The following is a 26,169-nucleotide window of genomic DNA, read 5'->3' on the forward strand; positions in this document are numbered from 1 at the left end:
ACTTTGCGTTTGCTAAGTGATCAGTCACTGTTCTAGGTGCTCATGCATTTTAGTTCATGTTTTTTCTCACTACTGGCTGCTATCCATCAGTGAGTCAAAGCAGCTTTTTAAAAACATAAATTAGAATAGAAAATATCCAAATATATCACATGTAGGAAGCTAAGTATTTTTCTGAGAAATTTATATACATATATATATACATGTATATATGGTAACATAATCATAATATATAAAATACAGTTCTTATTTTGGGTCACATCAAAAACATTTGAAAGACACTGTGTCATATTCAATCCTCACAGCCCTACCTATGAGGCCCACATGTTAATTTACAGTTTTCATAATGAAGAAAATGAGGTGTAGTAAAGTTATGTAATTTGTCTAAAGTCAGACAGCTAGTGTGACAGCTAATAGTAGACCCTAAATTTAACAAGGTATTTATAACGCCTCTTGCCACTACTCCGGCCTCTGCTTTACTGACTCCTTTCCTATTGCCTATGCTTCAAACATCAAGATTCTCCAGTCCATACTTGGAACCCTTTTTCTTAATCTCCATATTCTCACTACAGAACACTATCAACCTGTGTGGTTTAAACTAATATCTACAGGCTGGTAACTCCTAAATTTCTACCCCTGGCCCAGATTTATCACTTGAGCTCTGAATACCCAACTGATACCCATTATTTCTCTAGCTGAATGTCATAAAAGCACATCAGCCTCAGTATTTGCAAAGCTTGTATTCAATGTTCACACATTTTTCCTATTTTATAATTCGCTTACCTTCCAGCGTTTTTCCTCTTCCTCATCCAAGCAGCAATCCTTACACCTCAGATAAACCTACTTTCCACCATATCATTGCCATAAGCTTTGGTCATGTCCTCACCATTTCTCTGCTGGATAACTGCAACAGCATCCCCTATTACCTGTGATATATCCCCTCCAAATCCCAAATTCACTTTCTGCATTGCTGCAAGTAATCCCTTTACAATAAAATCTAATTATTTAAGGCACATCTCCTAACTCTGAAGTACAACTTTTAACCTCTAAATTCTGTATATAATTTAATTTTTTTAGACTAGGTTCCTATGCATTTTTAAGCAATTTTTTTAAAAGAACCTAAGATCATATGTTTGGCCATAAAACAAGTCTTAAAAAATTCAAAACCTTGAAATCATATCAAGTCTCTTCTCTGACCAGAATGGAATAAAAGTAGAAGCCAATAACAAAGGGAACTTTGGAAACTACACATAGACATTAAACAATACACTGAGTGACCAATGAAGAAATTAAGAAGAAAATTTAAAAATTTCTTGAAACAAATGAAAATGGAAACACAACAAACCAAAATCTATGAAATACAGTGAAAGCAATACTAAGAGAAAAGTTTGTAATAAGCACCTACATCAAAAAGCAGAAAAATTTGAAGCAAACAACCTAACAATGCATCTTAAAGAACTAGAAAAGCAAGAGCAAACCAAGCCCAAAATTAGCAGAAGAAAATAATATCAAAGTAGAAATAAAAGAAATACACACAAAAAATACAAAAGATCAACAAAATGAAAAGCTGGTTTTTTGAAAAGATAAACAGATCGACAAACCTTTAGCCAGAATAACTAGCAAAATGCAGAAATGCATCAGAGATGAAAAAGGAGACAGTGCAACTCATGTAATTCAACTGAATTACAGTAGAAATTCAAATGCTCCTGAGACTATAATGATCAACTATATGCCAATAAAGTGGAATACCTTCAAGAAATGAATACATTCCTAGACACATACAATCTACCAAAATTGAACCATGAAGAATTCCAAAGCCTAAATAGACCAACAACAAAGGATGATATTGAAGCTGTAATAAAAAGTCTCCCAGCAAAGAAAAGCCCAGAACCCAATAGCTTCACCGCAGAATTTTACTATATGAACTAATACCAATCCTACTCAAACTATTCTAAAAAATAAAGAAGAAAAGAATACTTCCAAACTCATTCTATGAGGACAGTAGTACCCTGATACCAAAATCAAAGACATAGCAATAAAAGAAAACTACAGGTCAATATATCTGATAAACACTGATACAAAAATCCTCAACAAAATACTAGCAAACCAAATTCAACAGCACAGTAAAAAGATAATTCATCATGAAAAACTGGGATTTATCCCAGGGATGCAAGGATGGTTTAACATATGTAAATCAGTACTAAGTGAAAGCAGTACTAAGAGAAAAGTTATAACAATAAGCACTTACATCAAAAAAGCAGAAAAACTTTAAACAACCTAACAATGCACCTTAAAGAACTAGAAAAGAGCAAACCAAGCCCAAAATTCGCAGAAGAAAATAAATATCAAAGTAGAAATAAGTGAAATACACACAAAAAATAAAAACGATCAACAAAATGAAAAGTTGGTTTTTTGAAAAAATAAATCAATGTGATACATCATATAAACAGTAAGAAAAACAAAAAACATATGCTCATTTCAATTGATACTGGAAAACCACTTAACAAAATTCAGTATCTTTTCATGATAAAACCCTCAAAAACCTGAAAGGAATATACTTCCACATAATAACAGTCACATACAACAGACCCACAGATAGTATCATACTGAATGAGAAAAAACTGAAAGCCTTTCTTCTAAGATCTGGAACACAACAGGGATGCCCACTTTCACGACTGTTATTCAGCATAGTACTGAAAGTCCTAGCTAGAGCAATCAGACAAGAGACAGAAATGAAATTCAATTTGGAAACGAAGAAGTTAAATTATCCTTCTTTGCAGATGATAGATATGGAAAAACCTAAAGACTCAACTAAAAACTATTAGAATAAACAAATTCAGTAAAGTTGCAGGATCCAAATCAACATACTAAAATCAGTCGTATTTCTATATCCCAACAGTGAACATTCTGAAAAATAAATCAAGAAAGTAATCCCATTTACAACAGCTACAAATACAATTAAATACCTAGGAATTAACCAAAGAAATGAAAGATCTCTACAATGAAAACTATAAAACACTGATGCAAGAAATTAAAGAGGACACCAAAAAATAAAAAGATTTCCATGTTCATGAATTATAAGAATCAGTATTGCCAAAATGTCCACACTACCCAAAGCAATCTACAGATTCAGTATAATCCCTATGAAAATGCTAAGGACAGTCTTCATAGAAATAGAAAAAAAAAAATCATATAATTTACATGGAACCACAAATGACCCAAAATAGCCAAAGCTATCCTAAGCAAGAAGAACAAAACTGGAAGAATCACATTACCTGAGTTCAAATTACACTACAATTACGCTACTTCTTCAAAAGAAGACATACAAATGGCAAGCAGGTATATAAGAAGGTGCTCAACATCATTGATTATCAGAGAAACATAAATCAAAACTACAATGAGATATCATCTCACCCTAGTTAAAATGGCTTTTATCCAAAACACAGGCAATAACAAATGCTGTGAGAAGATGTGAAGAAAAGGAAACCCTTGTACACTGTTGATGGGAATGTAAATTAGTACAACCACTATGGAGAACAGTTTGGAGGTTTCTCAAAGAACAAACTACAATATGAACCAGCAATCTCACTGCTAGGTATATTCCCAAAAGAAAGCAAATCAGCATATCAAAGAGATATCAAGCACTCTCACATTCATTGCAGCATTATTCACAATAGCCAAGATTTGCAAGCAATGTTAAGTTCCCATCAACACATGAATGGATAAAGAAAATATACAGTACATACACACAAAGGAATGCTATTCAGCCTTTTTTTTTTTTTTTTTTTTTTTAAAGGGCTATCATTTGCAGCAACATGGATGAGACTCAAGGACTTTAAGTGAAATAAGCCAGGAACACAAAGGCAAACATTTATGAAAGCTAAAAACTAAAACAATTGAACTCATGGAGATAGAGAGTAGAATAAGGGTTACCAGAGGCTGGAAAAAGTAGTGGTGGGGCAGGGTGGAGGGTAGTGGGGATGGTTAATGAGTACAAAAATAGATACAATGAGTAAGACCTACTAGTTGATAGCACAACAGGGTGACTACAGTCAACAATTTATTGCACATTTAAAAATAACTAAGAATATAATTAGAATGTTTGCAACACAGAGAAATGATAAATGCTTGAGGCAATGAAACATTTATTCTGATATGACAGTTAGGTATGCACTGTATGCCTGTATCACAACATCTCACGAACCCCGTAAGTACATACACCTACTACATACCTGTAAAAATTAAAAATTTTAAAAATTAAAAATAAACATAGAACCTAATTAACATTAAAGACCTTTCACTTAAAAACCAGTAAATAGTTTAAAGGTCAAGATCAAAAGTTTTTTATTTGCTGCTAAAGTTATCTCTAATATACTAAGGTATACTTATATAAAAATGTTCAAGAATAATCACAAGTCTTTCACTCAATACTTGCAGGTTGTCCAATCAATAAATAGCCTGGTTTTCTTAAATAGATAAACTAAATCTACACCTTGAGACTAATAAAATCATTTATTTATGCCTTCACAGAGAATTGATTAGAATTCTCAAATGGCAAAAAGAAATAATGTTTCTAAATGTTTAAAGTATAACAATAAACTCTGACTTGCACTGATTTCTAACTAAAAATGCCATGCTGCACAATGTTGACATCAGATTATTTAAGATATTTCTATTGTGAATCAGTCCCATATAGTCTATAGATTAACTGCTATGACAAGTTGGAACCATTCACTCTATATGTTAAAATAAACCTGGATTTGTTGTTGCCTTTGCAAAGGCATGTGGAAAGAATTTCTAACTGGTACTTATTAGATTAGGATCAAAGTAGTTATAATACACTTTACAGTACTATTTTAAATTTATCTATAAAAAATTATGCTGAACTACTTCCTTTCTCTCAAATATTCTTCATAGACAGATACCTAATGGTGAACATAAAATCAATAAACTAGTATTTTTAAATGTTGCATTTTTCTTTTTTATGTGTGCGTAGGATTAAGTGCAACAGTTTTGATGTTTATTGTTGATTCTTTCTTTCGCTTCTTAATTAAAAGAGTTCGTGATCAAAAGAAACTGATTTACTTTTTCACATGACTGTTGGGAAGGCCCAATCCTGAACGAAAAATTATGATGAATGCAAACTGATTTGCCCATAAATACATATTTGGAAGTAAAGAAATTATTTCAAGGGGTGCATGAGACCAAATTTTCTAAAAAGCTTTTAAATATGACTTCTGCTTGGCCAAAATCAACAGAAACAAATAATGCCCTAAGGTACAGCAATGACAATAGCATACATAATAAAAATAAGGTGATTGAACAAAGGAGGTAAAACTATTACGAAGAATGCCCACTGAGATTATACAAAAACCTCTTTCAAAACATCCTCAGGATATGTTCCACCTTCCCTTGTAATCCAGTTCCTAACAGAATCCATAGCATGTATGGGTATCAAGAGATACTTGTGATGGCTAGCTACATGGCTGGCAGGCCAGCTGACCAGAAAAAAACTAGAACTCTCTCCTCACACATTACCTTTTCCCAGCCCAAGCCTTTGAAGCATTTCACATTACACACCAGAAGTAAGTGGGTGATTTCATTTGAACATAAGCCTTACTTCTGGTGTATGATGTGAAAATCTGATCATTAACATATGAAATATACGTAAAATAACTATTACAAAACTATTAAGAGCTATGTAAAAGTAAGTTACTTCATTATACATTATAGTTTTCACATAGTTTTCAATATCAAAAACGTGTTGCTTTTAAGTAAATTCATAGTATAGTCATCACATCTTGTGACATCTTTGGAAAACATTTATGAAACTACTTCTCAAGTTCTTTCTTTGAAAAAAAAAAACTGGCATATTTTCTTTTTCTTGAAAGCGGGCCTCATTTCCCCATTTCCCCTTTGCCCATTTCCCCTTTGCCCATTAGGATAAAAACACAAGTTGACTTATTTCAAATATAAAATTCTTCCCTATCCTCTTCTCATAGGAGGTTACCATAAATGGAGTCCTGGGGACAGTCTCATTTGACTATCCAACTTCATGCAATTAGATTTAACATAATTGTTAATAAATGAAATAAATGTGTCTTCAAATGTTATGTATTTATAATAAAATTTAATTTTAAAATAAAATATTCAAATGCAATTGGACCTGCCAAGTGTTATGTACAATAGTGTTTGTTCATTCCCAACACAAGCTAGCATGTAGACAAATCTAATGTTGTTTTGTTTGGTTGTAATACTTTATAAATTGTTTGATTTTACCATATACCAAACCTCTGTTGTTGAGCTAGTCAAACTAACTCCTGCCAAGAACAGTGAATTTGGTGATAGTACTTCTTTTGGGAGAAAAACAACCCCTTTCCTCAGAAAATTAAAAGTGTTTATTTTGGCACTTAAACCTTGTATTGAGCCTTCTGGAAAGTATTTTAAACTGTTGTTTTTAACCTAGACTTGTGACTGAAACAGGAAAAGGTTCCGTAGTTCTGCACCAAAACACATATTTATAGGGTTGATTTTCTTTCGACACCAAAAATACTGGGTTGATGGCAGCAATTTTCAAAACATAATTTCCTAGACCCATGCTATAAATTGGGCCTTTATCGGTGTATTTAACAAATGATTTATTTTTAAACCTCAAAAACTTCTGATGACTAAGAAATGCTACACATCAATCAAGTACGTCTTTAAGTTCCACAATGGGAAGGATTTTAAATACCTGCTCTGTTAGGAATGTCCACGAAAAAGAAAATTTATTTGAGATTGGACTTATTTCTTGTGTATGTCAACAAGTTAGGTTTCTAGTTTTTAAGCTTTTTATGATTGAATTTTCCCTACTGGGTAATGCTATATCCTCAAACTAGATAAAACATAAAAATATAAAGGCAAACTATGTGAACTTTTTGCAATACTATCCTAATAATGTGTCTGAATACAATTAAGAAGTTTTTGGAAATCAGTGAGTCATTGTTCATAACTCCCACGACCCACCTCTAAATTATTAAAATATAGGAAAGAGACCACAGGAAAAGTATATTGTATATGAAGATACAGTAAAAGTAATAAATAGATCAAACAATTTCACAAAGACAACCAGACAGCTCCAATAATTCTTCAGTCACTAATGACTGATACAAAATACTAAGCATCCTAATGACTGATACAAAATCCTTTGCGGTTCAAGTCCTCCCTACCTTGACTCTTCATCTATGTTTCCCCTTCCAAAGTCTGGCTGCCTCTTTACAAGAATAAGAACAGTAACATCATCATTTTTATTTGCATATGACATTTTTAAAACTCAAAACAATTTAAAATTGTATAATTTTGCTTTATAAAATATTTATTAGGACATACTAGCAGAAAATTAATGGTTTAAAAATTCTGGAAAAATAGAGATTTATGATCTCTATTATGTGATCCAGCAATCCCACTGCTGGGTATATACTCAAAATAAAGCAAATCAATATATCGAAGAGATATCTGCACTCCCATGTTTGTTGCAGCACCCGTCACAATAGCAAAATTCGGAAGGAGGCTAAGTGTCCACTGACAGATGAATAAATAAAGAAAATGTGGTACATATGAACAATGGAGTATTATTCAGCCACAAAAAAGAATGAGATCCTGTCATTTGCAACATAGATGAAACTGGAGATCATTATGTTAAGTGAATTAAGCCAGGCACAGAAAGGAAAATGTCACATGTTCTCACTTATTTGTGGGATCTAAAAATCAAAACAATTGAACTCATGGACATAGAGAGCAGAATGATGGTTACCAGAGGGTGGCAAGAGTAGTGGTGTGTAGGGGGAGGTGGGGGTGATTCATGGGTATAGAAAAAGAAAGAATGAGACTTGCTATTTGATAGCACAACAGGGTGACTATCATCAATAATACATCGTACATTTTTAAATAACTAAGAGTGTTAATTGGATTGTTTGTAACACATAGGATAATAGCATTTGATTATTATGCATCATATCCCTGTATCAAAACATCTCATGCACAACTACTATGTCCCCACAAAAATTAAAAATAATTAAAAAAAAAAAATTCTGATATGGTTGGATTGTTTTATTCTTAAAAAATATATATATCAACCAAATATATCCTACTAAAAATCCGCAACTGTCTTTGTTAATTAAGCACAAATTTTAATTTGAAAAGTCTGGTCCCGTCTGCTAAGACTTACTTTTGCTAGATCTGTAAATACCAAAAAGATCTATTCAAATGAGGGCAATAAGACTAAAATAAATGGAAATTAATTGGCATCACTAAAAATAAAGAAATAAAGATTATAAAGGAGGGGACTCTCCCTAATCAAAAATCACATTGCACACTGCTGAGATTATATGAAGATGAATCCTTCTTCATGTAATCAGAATTATATTATTATAATTATATATATTATATATAATATATATAAAAATATATATATATTATAATCTGGATTATATACAGAAATCCTTCTTACTGGCATTTAAATCTTGGGCCATCCTAACACTCTTCCCCTTAGCCCCTGACAAACCCGAGACTGGTGTCAGTGAAAAGTACAACGTTGACATTATAACAAACAACAGTTTACAGACTATCATTAGTGCGCCAGGGTATCTTTGCAGAAGGCTTAGCTAGAGCTCTACTGTCACTTTTTTCTTATCGAAATGTAAAATGTTGATTGTTTTATAAGCTAAGTGAAAAATACTTAGGTATTTACATACAATCAGGTCCATAAAAGATAAAAATTCACTTATCAGGATTTGAGTCCTGTTAATTGACATATTCAATTTTCTAGGATGAACTTATAAATAGAATGGGGGGGAGGTAATCAATCTTCATTCCCTCTCTCTTTTCTTTACTCATGAAGAAGCAATGCTTTATCTCTGTCCACTCTGGGTATGGGGGGAAGTATGCTGCTTGTAAGGGATAATTATTTGGAGAATACTTTAGTTTCATGGTTGATGAAATTACAAAGGGATACTGTTTGGGGTATTAAAGTAAAGAGGTATAACAGAACCTACCTGAAAAAGAACATGTACATGGCAGCTGTGATGCAAAACAAAAGGACCTGTAACAAGGAGAAAATACATTACTTGCAAAAGAACACTGATATCACCATTTGAGTGAATCATAAAAGCAAAATACTATTAAATCTTGTGCCTGAAACAATAAAAGGATACACAAACCAGTCACACACATTTCATATTCTCGACCTTTCATATAAACCAAACTTGTTCAACCTGCGGCCTGTAGGCTGCATGAACTCCAAAACAGCTTTGAATGTGGTCTAACACAATTTGTAAACTTTCTTTAAACATTGCGATTTTTTTTTTTTTGCAATTTTTTTTTCAGTTCATCAACTATCATTAGTGTTAGTATATTTCAAGTATGGCCCAAGACAAATTTTCTTCTTCCAATGTGGCCCAGAAAAGCTAAAAGATTGGACACCCCTAATATAACCAATATTAGGAGAATAAATTACAATACTTATATGTAACTATCATCATGTATATAATTATATATATTATACAGACATATACAGACTGGATAGAAGGGTAACAGGGTTCAAAAAAAGGGAACAGCAAATTTTTAACTTTCTGTTAGAATGCCTAAACAAGCAAGCTTAATTTAAAAACAAGGACAACAGGTTTTGTATAATCAATTCAGTGAATAAATCAGAAAGCTTATTAACTATGATATGAAGATGACCAGATTTTCTAATGTAAAATACAGTACAGTTGTCAACCAATTCTAATCAATAAGAAAAGCTCATAAAAATACAATATTCCTTTGTGGAATACGGACTAGCTATAAAAGTAATTAATTCCTCTAGAAGCAGGCATAAGAACATCTGAAACGATGATCTCAAAAACATCACAGTAAACACAACCATATTAAGATGGTATGTGGAAGGAACCCAGAACTCCAGTCCTGACTAACGTCTTAGTTACACCAAAAAAACAGACTGGAAAAGTTGTTTTAAATCACAAAAATTAAAGTTGTAGAATGCATTCTGAAGTTAAAAAACAACAGTATAAATTAAGCATAAAAATCGTCAATGGCTTCACATCACAGACAAATAAGAAATGAACTTTCTTTAGATTGTGAAAGGCTGACCACAAGAACAGAAATGAAAACACTGGAAAAATTGTTTTGCTATTTCTAACACAAATAATTTCTAGTCAACCTGATGAAAGCATGGTAATTACGCCATTACAAATCAAGCTTGACAAGTTTGCTGTCTTAGCCTAAGATAAACATTATATATACAGCCTGAATGACTTAGAAATATATAAATATACCAATGAAAAAGAGGATTGGTATCAATTAATATGAAGTAAATATTAAATATATTTATGTAACATTATATATCTATAAAATCTCTTTCTGTGCTAAACACACATACTCTTCTCCCCTCCCTCTTTCGCTTCTTCCTTCCTCTCTCCATCTCTCTTCTCCATTGACTTAAAACACCCTATCCGTGAAGCATAAGGTTCATTTTACCATTTTATTGTTTTTAGAAACATAACTTAAAGCATGTAAAATAATTTTCAGTTATTTCCAATTGATTATAAATTAAAATCTAAGTGGGTTTATTTACTGAGTTTTAACAAAACTCAGTCATGATATTCATTTTTTAAAATTTCTCTATCATTCAATCCCTGGTAGACAATGCCATCCTTCCCAGATGTTCAATGCTTCAGGATTTTCCTCCACTGATCAGTGTCCCCCTTGCAGATCACACCAAAAACCTCTCTAGAAGTATCCCACAAATCTTTCAGACACTCTTCATCTTCTCTAAATATCCAAAGTCTCCCATCCCTCAAAATGTTGACATGATCTATCCTAATATGCTAACCTATCTGTGTTCGTACTAAACTGGTAATTATCTTTACAAATAATACACTCGAAACTGAGAAAAAGTACGTTTCAGAACTCAAGCGTTAGACTAAGATAGACCTACGTTTGAATACTAGTTCTGTGTACCTCTAGATATTTTATATAATTTCCCTAAACCTTAGATTCCTTATCTATAAACTGAGAATAATATCATACTTTGAATTATTTAGAAGAATTAATGAGAGGATGCTTATAAAAGCTTATAAAAACAGTCTGCTGAAGAAGAATTAATGAGACGATGCTTACAAAAGAAAGGTGGAGTTACCATCCAACAAATAATGGGAGAGTGCTATAAGTAGCTTTTTGGGTGAATATGTTTATTATTTTGCTTATGATGATTATTTTACAGGTATATAGCTATGTCAAAACTTATAAAATTGTACACTTTAAATATGTACAGTTTATTTTAATTATACCTCAATAAAGCTATTAAATCATTTAGATAGCTACACATGTCCAGTAACTACAGTATTGGACTGCAATATCCTGTAAGGTCCTTGAGGGTCAGAATTGCATTTAAATATCCTCTCTATTTAGCAGGTACAGAGTAACCACTTGGCCAATATTTGTTTAATGAAGGAATGTAAGATACAGTTAGCTCAGTGAGCATGGGCGTATCGTTTATCTTTTCAGGATCTGAGTTTCCTGATACAAAAAAATATGATGGTTTATTTCAAAGTGTCTTTTAGCTTTAAAATTCTGTAATTTCAAACACAGAGGAAGTATTCTTCCTTATTTAGCTGTGAATTTAGATTTATTTGGAAAAATACTTTGTGAAAGTAACAATGATAAAATAGCACAGTTTTTAAAAACTTTTTAAAAAACTTAGCTAAAAATGAAACGCTGTTGATGTTAGCTGTCTTGTAGTTTTAACTGATTGGGGTCTTGGTCTTTACATTTGAAGTGCATTGCTTGTAGGCAGCATATTAATAGTTTCTTGCTTTTTTATCCTATCAGAAAATCTTTGTCTCTCAATTGAGATATTTATACTATCTACATTTAATATGATTATTGGCATGCTTATATTTAAATCTATCATCTTGCTATTTAGTTCTCTACTTATCTATTACTGTTTTTTTCCCCTCGTTTCTGTCCCTTTTTGATTAACTAAGTTTTTGTATTGTTTTGTTTTGTTTTTTGAGACAGAGTCTCACTCTGTTGCCCAGGCTGAAGTGCAGTGTTGCAATCTCGGCTCACTGCAACCTCCACCTCCCATGTTCAAGCAATTGTCCTGTCTCAGCCTCCCCAGTAGCTGGGAATACAGGCACATGTCACCACACTCAGTTAATTTTTGTATTTTTAGTAGAGATGGGGTTTCACCACATCAGTCAGGCTGCTCTCAAACTCCTGACCTCACGTGATCCACCCACCTCGGTCTCTGAAAGTGCTGGGATTACAGGTGTAAGCCACTGCACCCAGCAACTGAGTATTTTTCAATGATTGCATTTTCTTCCCTTTGTTGGCTTATTTTAGTGTTGGTTTTATGGTTTATAGTACACATCTTTAAATTGTTGTCTATATTCAAATGACATTATACTACTTAACATATAGAAAAAAAATCTTCCAATAATGTATTTCCATTTCTCCCCTCTTGATCTTTGTGCTATTATTGTCATCCATAGTGTGTGTATGTACAGATATATCTAAATTCATCATTATACTTTAATCACTTTGACTTAAAAATGTAGGTCTGCAAAAAGTTTTTTCATTTTGTTTTGAAAGATACTTTTGCTGGGTATAGAATTTTAGGCTGATGGATCATTTTGTTTCTGTGGTTTACAAATGTCACTCCACTGTCTTTTCACAATTTGATTATGATGTGCCTTGGGTAGTCTTCAAAATATTTCCTGTAGTAGGATTTATTAGGCTACTTGGATCTGTGGGTTTACAGTTTCTATCAAATATAAGTAATTTTCGGTCATTATTTCACCATTATTTCTTCTTCTCCCTTCTCTGCTTCAAGAACTCCAATTACATGAATAGGAGGTCACCCACAACTCACAGATGTTATCTTTATTTGGTGATTAAAAAAGAAAAAAACAAAACCATGGCCAGGCGCAGTGGCTCATCCCTGTAATCCCAGCACTTTGGGAGGCCGAGGCTGTCAGATCACTTGAGGTCAGGAGTTCTTGACCAGCCTGTCCAACACGGCAAAATCGTCTCCACTAAAAATACAAAAATTAGTCAGGCATGGTGGTGCACATCTGTAATTCCAGCTACTTGGGAGACTGAGACATAAGAATTCCTTGAACCCAGGAGACAGAGGTTGCAGTGAGTGAGACTGCACCACTGCACTCCAGCCGGGGTGATGGAATGAGACTCTGTCTCAAAAAAAAAAAAAAAAAAAAAGAAAAGAAAAGAAAAGAAAAAAGAAAAAACGTCTCTTTCTCTCTATGTTTCATTTTAGATGGTTTCTATTCTTATGTCTTCAGGCTCACTAACATTTTATTCTGCAATGTATAATCTGTCATTAATACCATCCAGTAAGCTTTTCATCTCACAAATTGTAATTTTCATCTCTAGAAGTTTCATTTTTCCTTTTTCCCCCATTTCCATATCTCTAACTTCTTGAAACTATAAAATTCAGCTATGATAACTCTTTTTAATGTCTTTGTCTGCAATTTAACATATTTATAAATTATCATTGGCACTAATTTGCTGATTTATCTATTCATTATGGGTCAAATTTTCCTATTTCTTATTGCATGGTGGTAATTTTTTACTGGCTGTCAGCCATTCTAAATTTTACCTTAATGGGTGTTGCCTATGTTTGTATTCCCATACGTTTTCTTGAGCTTTGTTGTGAGACACAGTTAAGTTACTTGGAGACAGTTTGATCTTTTAAGGACTTGCTTTTAGGACATTTTAATAAGATATGAAATACAAGGCTAATTATTCCCCATACTAAGGTAAAACATTATGTGTACTTTACCCAATGCCACATGAATCTTTGAGATTTTCCAGTCTGGCTAATAGAAACAGACAATATTCCTATTCCTGTTTGAGTGCTAACTACCCAATTAAAAACCTCTAATTCTTCAGATTGGTCTTTCTTTGGCTTGGAGCAGGTTCCTCACATGCAAGTCCTACTCAGTAATCAGCTGAGTACTTTCCTCTCTAGTGCTCTGTTCTGTGACCTGTATCCAGCATGGTCCGCCTACACTTTGAGCTTTATTTCCTCAACTCGGAAAGTCCTCTAGGTTTTGTCTGAGTGACCCCTCTTTAATCCATGCCCGGAAATTCTCTCTAGACAGTAAGCTTGGGTAACTGTAGAGCACATTTGTTTCCTATATCTCAGGGAACACTGTCCTTCAATACTTAATATCCAGGATCTTGCATACCATTTTTTCATATACTTTGTTCATGTTTTTGATCAAGTTGTTTCCACTCTCCAACTGGAAGAGTAAATCTATCACTGGTATCAAATCATGACTGGAATCAGTGTGGTTATTTAAATTTAAATTAATTAAAATTAAGTAATACTAAATTTGTTTCTTCATTCACCCTAGCCATATCTCAAGTAATCAAAAGCCATATGTGGTAGTGGATACCATAACAGACAGAACAGATATAGATCATTCTCATCACTGCAAAAAGTTCCAATGGACATCTCTAGACAGTGAATGACATTTTCATTGTGTATTACAGCAATGTTTTAGCACTTTACATATTTTAACTTTAGCTGCAAAGTATACATCTGCACATATATATGCTTTACACTTTCATGTGTAAATTGACACAAAAAATTAATGATCATATTTAATCTGTTCACTTGTAGAAACAATATAATACTACCTATTACATATGCCATAAGGATTTATATACGATGTAACATACATAAAGCCTAATAGCGTGACTAGCACATCATAGATGCTCAATACATGGTAACTTTTAACTTGAAAAAATTTCACTATAATTCATTACCACTTCACAGCCATGGGGCAATATACTTCAGCCGGATAAGTAATTCTGAAATTGCTGTTTTCACTTTTGTAAAAATAGTTTTAAATTAAAAAAAAATTATCAGTCAGCCGGGCGCGGTGGCTCAAGCCTGTAATCCCAGCACTTTGGGAGGCCAAGACGGGCGGATCACGAGGTCAGGAGATAGAGATCATCCTGGCTAACATGGTGAAACCCCGTCTCTACCAAAAATACAAAAAAAAAACTAGCCGGGCGAGGTGGCGGGCGCCTGTAGTCCCAGCTACTCCGGAGGCTGAGGCAGGAGAATGGCGTAAACCCGGGAGGCGGAGCTTGCAGTGAGCTGAGATTCGGCCACTGCACTCCAGCCAGGGCGACAGAGCAAGGCTCTGTCTCAAAAAAAAAAAAAAAAAAATCAGTCATACTAAAACATGGATGAACCTCAAATACATTATGCTAAATGAAAGAGTCCAATTACAAAGACCAATTATGTATGATATTGTTAATATAAAATTCTAGAACAGGCAAGTCCGTCTACAGAAAGTAGAACAGTGGTGGCCTAGAGTTGGAGGAGTAAGGGGTGATGGAGAGGAACTACTAAGGGATGATGAGGAAGGACTGTTAATAGGTACAAGATTTCTTTGGGGGCAATGAAAAGGTTTTAAAATTAGATTGCAGGGTTGGATGCACACACAACTCAGTAAATATTTGAAAAACCCATGAAACTGATACATTAAACTGGTAAATCTTATAGCATATAAACTACACTTCAAAAAAGCTGTTAAACTGATACAAAAAAGTAATGCATGTACATGATAAAAACAAAAATTCAAACAGAATAACAAATAACAATGAAAAGAAAGTTCCCTTCTAAGATTTTTGGACTTTTATAGAATTTTGTATGAGTATGTACATACCTTTGTACATAGAAATATATCAAATACAGATATTGTCTTAAAGACATATACTTTTCAATTTTATATACACAAAGCACACACATATATGGATATGCTGAAGTTTATTTAAAATCTCCTATGAATACTTAGAATGGATGCAATAAACTTTTCTAAATACCAAAGTATACTTTGTAAATGTATCTCTGGAGGTGAATTCTTGTAAAGGACAAGTACATTTTTAATTTTGACAAATATTGCCAAAGTGACCTCCAAAGAAAACCATACCAATATATACTCCCCACAACAGCATATGAAAGTAGCTATTTCCTTACACTAGTTATTTTCCTATACCCACAAAAACTGTGTTTTATCCTTGCCAGACTGATAGGTGAAAGAAATGTTATTTCATATTATAGTTATATCCCTCTTATTAAGTGAAGCTGAGCCTCCCAGGTTTATAATCCTTTTGTTTGTTTTTTTTGGTTGGTTGGTTGGTTAAACTACTTTTTCATATGCTTTATTTTTGGTTGGGTTAATGGCCTTTTAGAAACAATTTTGTTTTCTGAAACTGAATACATTTATATGAAAACATGGAATTTTATTATTATTAACAAAAATATGGGTGGTTAAACAAAAGCAATCACATAAAAGAAACGTCAAAATGTATTAAGCCAATATAACATAAGGGTACAGAAAGTATAACAAATAATGTGCAAATAAAGTTCATTCAGCTGGAAAATAGTGTTTTCTCTCTGGAAAGACTTTGTAGGAAATGACAGATTTACAATGTATTGCTTCCTGTTATAGGTCTTACAAAACTTTCAAGAAAAACTGTACTATTCTGTCATCACTATGTCATGTAGAATTACACAAAAACTATGCCTCACAAGCAGTAGCAAAGGAACAAAATCACAATATAGGAAGTCCTTAAAATAATCAGAAATATCAAAAATGTGAACATGACCAAAAGTAAACACAGCCTGGTAAAGAAAGCTGTTTTTACTATTTAAGCCTGAAAGTGGTTAAAACATATATCCATTTTAAATTGTACTAGAGAACTGAACGCATGGTACGTTTAACTATTTCCTACCACAAAACTCTTCTGCTTTTTAGTGTATTTGATTATTTGTTTTTTGCCCCTGATCACAGTGCCTGTGGCCATTCCTTCTTAAGTATCTCCAAAGACACTGATGCTTAGTGAGTAGGGAACCTAGCTGGCCTTCACTATTCACCAAGTTCATCTCCCCCAATATTCATTAAGATCCTCTTCCTTCCATGACTCAAATAAATACTGAAACTGAAGAGCAATATACTTCCTCTTGCACCGTCTGTACTTCATTCATATTTTAGCCATGTTTCTATCTATCCATTCAACAAAAATTAATCTGGTGCTATGTGTTTCTAATATTTTACAACTCAGCAACTTGAAAGGGGAAAGATGTAGAAAGGTAATCTCTGGATTCAGGAGCCTTCATGACCTTGAATAAAACAGAAAAGACAAGGAACCACAAGTTCTCACCCTCCTTCATTTATTTATTCAATATCTGTTATAGTCCCAGCACATTATGAGAAAATAACTACCTAATAGTTGATTCTTGTTGCCCTGAAGAACATAGTTTGGTGGAAATGTAGGCATATTAACAGATCATTCCAATAGAATACAATAGGACAGAAGTATTTATACTTCATCCTATAGGTGGTACTCACCAAAACATCTGACTATATTGTTATTTTAATTATTTAATATATTTAAGCAATGGTTTTTGTGTTGTTTGTATACTTTCTTTATGTCTCTTAATTACTTAGAACACAAAGTCCCAGAGGGCAGATACATAGATACATTATTGATAATAAGAGTTTTCCTAATGTTAGTTTCTATTTAAAGAAACCATCTTGCAAGAAACTAAACGGTATTTCCATTCATATACTTTTTTAAAACACTAAACTTTAGACTCTGCTAAGCATCTTCAACTTTTCTGAAAACAGACTATTGCACGGTCTCTTGTGAATACAGCTCTTACTGAACAAGTAAGTATTATTATAATTTACAATGTGTGTTCAAAGTCAAAACATATGCAACATATCATTATCATAATATTTATTTGTCTTATATGTAATTTTAAGCAACACTATCCTAAAGTTAAATAGCTATGTATTGATATATAACAATTTTTTAAAATCACTGTTTAATTAAAATCACTCATAACATACAGTCCATTTTTTTAATTAATTCATTTGTTTTTGGATTAGCAGCTTTACCTAATTTTTTTTTTATGTTTCTATTCCTTGATAAAACAAATACAAGGAAAGCATAAAAATCTTAAAGAGAATTTAGAGTCAAAAATGCCAGACTAGAAGTAAGAAAGAAGTCTTGGGTCTCCAGATTAAGACTGTAAACTTGATTAAATCACTGTTATTCTTTAAACCTTAATTTTTCATCCATAAAAAGAAGTTACACTAATCTCTAGGATACTTCAGAACTTCAAAGTTCTATCATTCCATAAGTCAATTTTTTTCAGAGTACAACAAACATTTCAGTGCACATTGTAACTAATATATAATATTATAATAATACAGAATAAGCCAAGTCTCAGAATTTATGTATACACCAAGAAAATAAAATTACTTTCACTGAATTGAGTGTGGGAACTCAAAGGAAATATGCCAGAAACTTAGGCCTAGTCTCTTACTTGCACTGTTCACCACTGTGTTTTTGTTTTGTTTTGTTTTTGTGTTTGTGTTTGTTTTTTTGAGATGGAGTCTCACTCTATTGCCCAGGCTGGAGTACACTGGGGTAATCTCAGCTCATTGTAACGTCTACCTCCCAGGTTCAAGTGATTCCCATGCCTCAGCCTCCCTAGTAGCTGGGACTATAGGCATGCGCCACCATACCCAGTTAATTTGTGTATTTTTAGTAGAGATGGGGTTTCACCATGTTGGCCAGGCAGGCTGGTCTCAAACTCCTGACCTCAGGTGATCCTCCTGCCTCGGACTCCCAAAGTGCTGGGATTACAGGCATGAACCACCACACCCAGGCCACCATTCTTGATTTCTACCTCCAAGGTCACTAAATAGAGTCTGGCAACACATTAACCTTTACATATTCTATTTGTAGAAGCAGATATGTTAGAGTGGCTGGGTGAAGTACAGCCTATATGCTATCCTGTCCTTCTACAGTAAGTAGATTAGTCATAGTTGCATCTTATCTTCTGTAAAAATGGGACAATTTAAAGTTAAGTTTTCAATACTCAGTAAGTAATATTAAATATATCCTTATATATAATATTAAATATATCCTTATGATATATATTAAGGATATGTAATAACAGTCCTTATTACAACAAAATTCTAATTCCGCTGACAGATTTTTAAAAATAAACAGTTTAAAACAACTTGCTACTTGAAAGATTACAAATAGAAATTTACATATGGAAAAATCCAGCCTTTATTTAAAATATAAAAGAAAATTCAATGGTCAAATGACAATCAAGGCAAGAAGTCATTCATGAAACAGAATACTAATTCAAGTATACTCTCAGAGCTGGGACTACAAAAGCTAATTAGACATCATCATCAAACACCCACAACATTTTATTCACATCTTTATTTACCATGTAAAGGAAATGCAGTTTATTGGAAGTAAAGGTTAGCTAATGACTTAGGTTTAAAATTTACTAAGACATTCAGCTGCGTCTTTTATTTCTCACATCATTCCTCTATTTTATGGTCAATTAATTGGTCATTATAAGTCATTATCATTAAAAATGCAATTCAAAATAAACAAGAAAAGAATTAATGTGAACAGGAAGAGTGAGGAACTAAAAGGAGCCATGGGAGAGTTTAAAGATGGATAGTTAGTGAAGGTAAATTTCTTTTTAAAGTGACCAATGAACATGGAGAAAAAGAAAAGAGGAGGAATAAAACAATACTAATAATAATAAACTATTAATGGTGCCAGGCACTAGGTAAGTTTTTAACATTTCTATTTTAAAGGTGAGGCAATTGGAATCAAAAGTTAAGGTACTCACCTAAAATCACAGAATATTTAAATAGCTGAACCAAGACTCAAAGCCAGGACTGTCTGACTTCAAACTGAAGCTTTCAATTATACCCCTCTGCCTCTAAAAAGTACTTTATTCTCAATAATGTTGGTTTAGTGACTACTGTGTTTCCAAGGTAGGAGTAATCCCACTAATGCTTCCAAATTTTTTTTTTAACAAGATGTGTCTGTCCTTTTAAAAAAGGGAGTAAGCAGAATCTCAGAGTTCAGTATCATATTAATTATAGTGTAACAACACCACAAATTGCAGATGTTATTGAACAGTCACCATATGTTACATGTTATACGAAGTCCTTAACATACACTGTTTCATGTAATGCTCAAAACATCCCTGCGATGTAGGGATCATTACCCCTACTTCAGAGATGAGATTTAGAGAGACATAGATAGTTACGCGATTGAGCTAGGTTTTGAAACCAGGTAAGATTCCAAAGCCCATGAGCTGTCATGGATTTCTCTCAAGTACTTTTTATAATCCCATTAAAGATTTACAGCATTTACGAATTTCATTCAACTTAATTATGAAACATCTACTATTTTCATGTACAGCAGATGAAAGAGTAAGTTAAAATATAGTCTGTGTTAAGAAGCTCGTTATCTATATAATGAACGAGATTTAAGAAAAGGTGACAGGAAAACTCCATAATCCTTATTTATTCTAGTGAAGAACAGCAGATGTAAGAAGCAAAATTTTTAAATTTCCAAAATAAATAATCTAAATATTATGAACAAAAACTAAAACCTCACTTGTTTACATATGTAGTAAGATGAGAGGATAAACTGCATAAGTAAGCTTTTCAGTATGTTTATATAAACTTATAAGAGACCATTCTTTATCCTAATGCTGCCAAACATGTTACTTTTTCAAATTAAAAAAAGGAAAAAAAAACTCACATGTCATTCAGCACATGGAGAAGGAGGAGAAGAAACGTGCTATATGAACTCAGGGCAAAGTTACAGCTGAAAAAATATTATGTTTTCAGTAGGTCAAAGTAGACAGGTCACCTATGTGAAGCCTACTTGTTATAAATGAACAATTTGTAGTAAGTTCATTATTTTCATCCAAAGGGTGGTATTCCCATTAACCTCAAGTAAGAATAAGAACCAGGCTTAAGGTGATATTATGTTTTTACTTCTGAGACATTAAAAAATAAATAAATAAGAGCTTCTAGATTACTTTAGAAAGGTCACAGCAAGGCCACATAACAAACAGCACATACCAATATGGCAATTCAGATTTCTGTCATTTGACAAAAGCTAAGAAAGATCACCAGAATGAAGATTATTGTTCACTAAGGTGGCCAATAAGATAACACTCACTCACTACTTCACTAAACTACAAGGTTTTGTGGACAAAAGGCCAACAGTGGCCCTCTAGCTGAGTTCCACATTTTTTTAAGTATATATTGATAGCCAATTTAATCCCAATACATAATTCAAGAACAAGTAGAAGGACATACAATCTCTTTACTTGTTTTAATTACAGCACACGAGTACATACTCATATATTAGTATAATAGAGTAACACTTAGTTCTCCCAAATAGTGTGTCCTGTTGCCCATCTTCAAGCCATCTACCAGTTCCTTGGACATGTGTCATTCCAAAATTCATTTGAGAAAATCCTTCCTTAATTAGGCATGGTATTGCTCATATCTGGTTTGGTTTGGACCTATCCAGCTGCAAATTCCTCTTTTCATACTCAGTTCCCATTATCATTTCTTCAGTCAGAAATGGTCCTGAACTAGCAATGTTTTGGGGTTTCTTTTCTTTTCTTTTCCTTTTTTGTTTTTTGTTTTTTTTTTTCGTTTTTTTTTTTTTTTTTTTTTTTTTTGACACAGAGTCTTGCTCTCTTACCCAGGCTGGAGTGCAGTGGTGTGATCTCAGCTCACTGCAACCTCTACCTCCCAGGTTCAAGCGATTCTCTTGCTTCAGCCGCCAGAGTGGCTGGAATCACAGGCATGCACAACCACACCCAGCTAATTGTGTGTGTGTGTGTGTGTGTGTGTGTGTGTGTGTGTGTGTGTGTGTTTAGTAGAGACACTGTTTCACCATGTTGGCCAGGCTGGTCTCGAACTCCTGACCTCAGGTGATCCACACACACCCAGCCTTTTGGGAGTTTTTTCTAATGAGGTCAAACGAAGACTTAAAGCGCAATGAGTGTATGCACTTAAATTCTGAATCAGATGAACTATATAGAAGTGCTTTTCAGGCCAGGCGCAGTGGCTCACAACTGTAATCCCAGCACTTTGGGAGACCAAGGCAATAGATCACAAGGTCAGGAGATCGAGACCATCCTGGCTAACATGGTGAAACCCCATCTCTACTAACAGTACAAAAAAAAATTAGCTGGGTGTGGTGGCAGGCACCTGTAGTCACGGCTACTCGGGAGGCTGAGGCAGGAGAACAGCATGAACCTGGGAGGCAGAGCTTGCAGTGAGCCGAAATTGCACCACTGCACTCCAGCCTGGGCGACAGAGTGAGACTCCATCTCAGGGGGAAAATAAAAAAAAAAAAAAGTGCTTTTCAACTTCATTTACTGCAGAATACAGACTTCTCGATTATATTTTCCCAAATTAATCTACAGACAAGATTTTTTCCTTTCAAGCTTCCTATGCTTATTATAGCAAGGAAATAATTGACTACAACCTGTCAGTTGTGTTGTATAACCTTAAGAAACTTCATTTCTGTGCTTTTCTCCTCTTCTCCAATCAGCATGACAAACTCAGTAATCCAGTTTATCACTACAAAATGTAATGATATTGAATAGAGTTTTGCAAAATACTTACAAAAGTATTTTAACAGTTTATAGATTAGAGAGTGATATAACAATAATCAACAGTGATTTTTTCTTTTTCCTTTTCTTTTTTTTCTTTTTTTTTTTTTTTTTTTTTTTGAGAAAGCTTTGCTCCTGTTGCCCAGGCTGAGTGCAATGGCATGATCTCGGCTCACTGCAACTTCCACCTCCCGGGTTCAAGTGATTCTCCAGTCTCAAATTCCCGAGTAGTTGAAATTACAGGTGCCTGCCACCACACCTGGCTAATTTTTGTATTTTTAGTAGAGACGGGGTTTCACTATGCTGGTTAGGCAGGTCTTGAACTCCTGACCTCAGGTGATCTGCCTGCCTCAGCCTCCCAAAGTGCTGGAATTACCGGCATGAGTCACCACACCTGGCCCAGTAATTTTTTTTTCTTTTTTTTTTTTGAGACAGAGTCTAGCTCTGTCACCCAGGCTGGAGTGCAGTGGCGTGATCTCAGCTCACTGCAAGCTCCGTCTCCCGGGTTCACACCATTCTGCTGCCTCAGCCTCCCGAGTAGCTGGGACTATAGGCGCCCGCCACCATGCCCGGCTAATTTTTTTGTAATTTTAGTAGAGACAGGGTTTCACCATGTTAGCCAGGATGGTCTCAATCTCCTGACCTCGTGATCCGCCTGCCTTGGCCTCCCAAAGTGCTGGGATTACAGGCATGAGCCATCGTGCCTGGCCCTGGCCCATTAATATTTTTAAAATTCAGTCAACTTTGTTCAATATGCAGTGAGTCTAGAGCAATTAGTAAAAACTTAAATGCTGAGTTAGCTTTGTTTCAACAGTAAAAATGATTTTGAGAATAAACATAGGGATGAAAATCTAGTGACACTGTAAAATCACATTTATCTAGGATCAGCTCTTAGCTATGAATTCCAAAGTGATAAAAGAGAAGACAGACATTTATAGACCAGACGTTACCCCGATCATGGAAACCTCCTTTTTATTTTGTATTCTAGTTGCATGTGGTTAAGATCTTATACAAAATTTCTGTACAGAGAGTGTCAAGAATGAATCTGGTCCATATGACCTACAATGCAATAGGTAGTCAGTGTCTGTGTAAAGGCAAAACCATAATTTTAGGAATTAAAATCTGGAAATGTTTATACAAACTGTAACCCCTAAAGTAATATTACTCTTACAATGATGGTGTCAATATTTAGCATGTATTTATAAATAAATAGGTTTACATGTGCAATTCCCCTTTGGAATCCTCTTACCAAAGGAAGTATTCACTGAACTTTCTAAATAAACCCAAAATAATGTACTATAAAAATCTAAGTATAGTCTCCACCTTAGCTGATTTTTCATAATGTCTGCATCTAAGAAGACTAACAGGTTTCAGAATGAAGAATGCAATCCTCATATGGTATTTTAGTCCCTCAATTATGTTCACAACCTGATAATCATCAATCCCAGTAGAAAGTCTCACAAAAAGAAAAACTAGTTTTGTTTTTTTGTCTCAATCTTTTTTCTCCAGAAGATGTCTTAAAATGCATGGGAAGGACTGAACAAAGGTTACCTTAAACTTTATGACAACAGAATTCTTAATGTTTCCAGTCTTTTTTTTAGTAGCAATAGCATAGCAATGAGGTTTAGCTTACTTCTCCTGTTTTATTTCGTGAATACATCCACATTAATTTTTATTTTAAAATAGCAGTAATATGGATGTATATTTATTCTAGGTTTTATTCCAAAGAACTACCTTGAAAATGCAGGTTATTAAACATATAGACATACTGGACATAGATTTCATGGTTAAGATTTTTAAAAATTCATTTTAATCACTCATATAAGTTATAGGCATATCTCTTATCCAACTCTCAGATTTTTTAAGTGTCTACTTTTAAAAATATCTTACAGGTTATAAAGAAAGCTAGAGCCTTCTCGAAATAAAGTTTTACAAACCAAAACATGTAGAAAATTCTCCCTGGGATGTTTCTAAAACACCATGTCTAAATACCATTGCTGTCTTCACCCACAAAGTCAGAATGAGATGAACAGGCAGTATCTTAGCAGAGTAGAACAACTCCATATTGTCATGCCAGGAAGATCTGGAGTGAAACAGGGTAATAACCTCAAAACTAAGTCCTCACAATATCTCAAAGCACTTTGAAAGTGATATGACCTGGTCTTCTCAGTCTTCAAAATTTAATTAGTAACAATAAGCCAGACTAATTTAGGGTGGAAGCTACAAATCCTGAAGAGTATTTCTAAATGTACTCTTTTTAGTGTGTTAAATATAGGACATGGCAAAAATGAGGTATGTTTATATATGTTAGCCAAAATCTTCACATGGCAATTCTGTCTTTAATAACAAATAGTTTGATTAATATTTTAACAGAAAATGCCCTAAGGAAAGCAGGTGGTTCCTGGTATACAATATCTCAGTGTCTGAGCTATCCTAAGCATACATTCCTTCATCTTAATCAAGTTAGGAGTCAAATTATAAACCGACATTTGTGGAGCATGACTTCATTTTTACATAAAGGAAAGTGGGTAAAATGACCAGTTGTTAATGAAAACTAAACATTGAAGTATTGCTAATTACTCTGCTTCAAAAATTTCATAAGAACCTAGACCTTTACACGCTTTTTTATTGAGACCTATCTCAGCAAAAATAAATTCTCCAATTTTATACACTCAATAGCTAGTAGTGAGTACAGCATGAATGACTAGAAGAAAAGTTTGCATATTATCTATAATGACACAGTGACGTGAATTTCACTTTGGATTGTTATGACACTAAGCTATGAAACACATCAGAGCAGTTTACTTATACCAACTAAGTTTAAAACTATTGTCTGATTATTTCATGTAAAATTTATGGTCAGTTACCTCATGTTATAAACTGATTGTGTCCCCCAAAAATTCATATGTTAAAGCCCTAATCCCTAATGCACCTGTATTTGAAGAGATGGCTGTTAGGAAAGTAACTCAGGTTAAATGAGGTCTTGAGTAAGGGTTGGGCCCTAATCCAATAAGATTGGTGTCTGTATAAGAAGTAGAAGCAACACCAGAGAGAGCGCTCACTTACTCACATATTTGCTCACTCTTTCTCTCTCGCTCTCTCTGGCTCTCTCCTCCCAGCCCCGCGGCCACCCCCTGACCACATGCACAGAAGAAAGCCCATGTAAGTAAACACCAAGAAGGCTGCTGTCCATAGGCCAAGAGAGGTCTCACCAGAAACCAAGCCTGACAGCACCTTGATCTTAGACTTGGAGATTCCAGAACTTTGAGAAAACAAACTTCTATTGAATAAGCCATCTACTCTGTAGTATTTGGTTATGGGAGCCCTGGTAGATTAATAATACAACCTCCAAAATTTAGGTGATTTCTACCCAGATGATTGTAGACCATTCTTAGTACTGATAATTTCCAATAGTCAAACTGCTTATATTAAAATTCTCATCTACCTCTGAGTTGTTAGCTCTAATTTGCAACATATAAATGCATGTAAATATTTGTTTTATTTTAATTTTATTTAAATAATTTGGAATAGATATTAAACAAGAATCACATTGTTTTGCTTTAATAAAGTATGCATATATGTTTTGTGTGCATGACAACTTGTAAATTTTACAG

General features: G+C 33.8%; 1 protein-coding gene across 4 annotated transcripts in view; it reads right to left on the bottom strand.

Annotated features, from left to right (window-relative positions):
• TMEM135 (transmembrane protein 135) overlaps positions 1 to 26,169 on the bottom strand; it is a 264,255-nt gene that overhangs the window by 69,130 nt on the left and 168,956 nt on the right. For 3 of the 4 annotated variants that reach the window (XM_010356031.2, XM_010356030.2, XM_010356032.2), the window contains one exon: positions 9,030 to 9,076. In XM_010356031.2, coding sequence (XP_010354333.1) covers positions 9,030 to 9,076 — 47 coding nt within the window. Of the gene's footprint in view, positions 1 to 7,205; positions 7,250 to 9,029; positions 9,077 to 26,169 lie in introns of all 4 variants that reach the window. The other variant, XM_030918487.1, reaches the window with a different exon arrangement.

This window comes from Rhinopithecus roxellana, chromosome 15 (assembly GCF_007565055.1).
Source record: "Rhinopithecus roxellana isolate Shanxi Qingling chromosome 15, ASM756505v1, whole genome shotgun sequence".
Lineage (NCBI taxonomy): Eukaryota > Metazoa > Chordata > Mammalia > Primates > Cercopithecidae > Rhinopithecus > Rhinopithecus roxellana.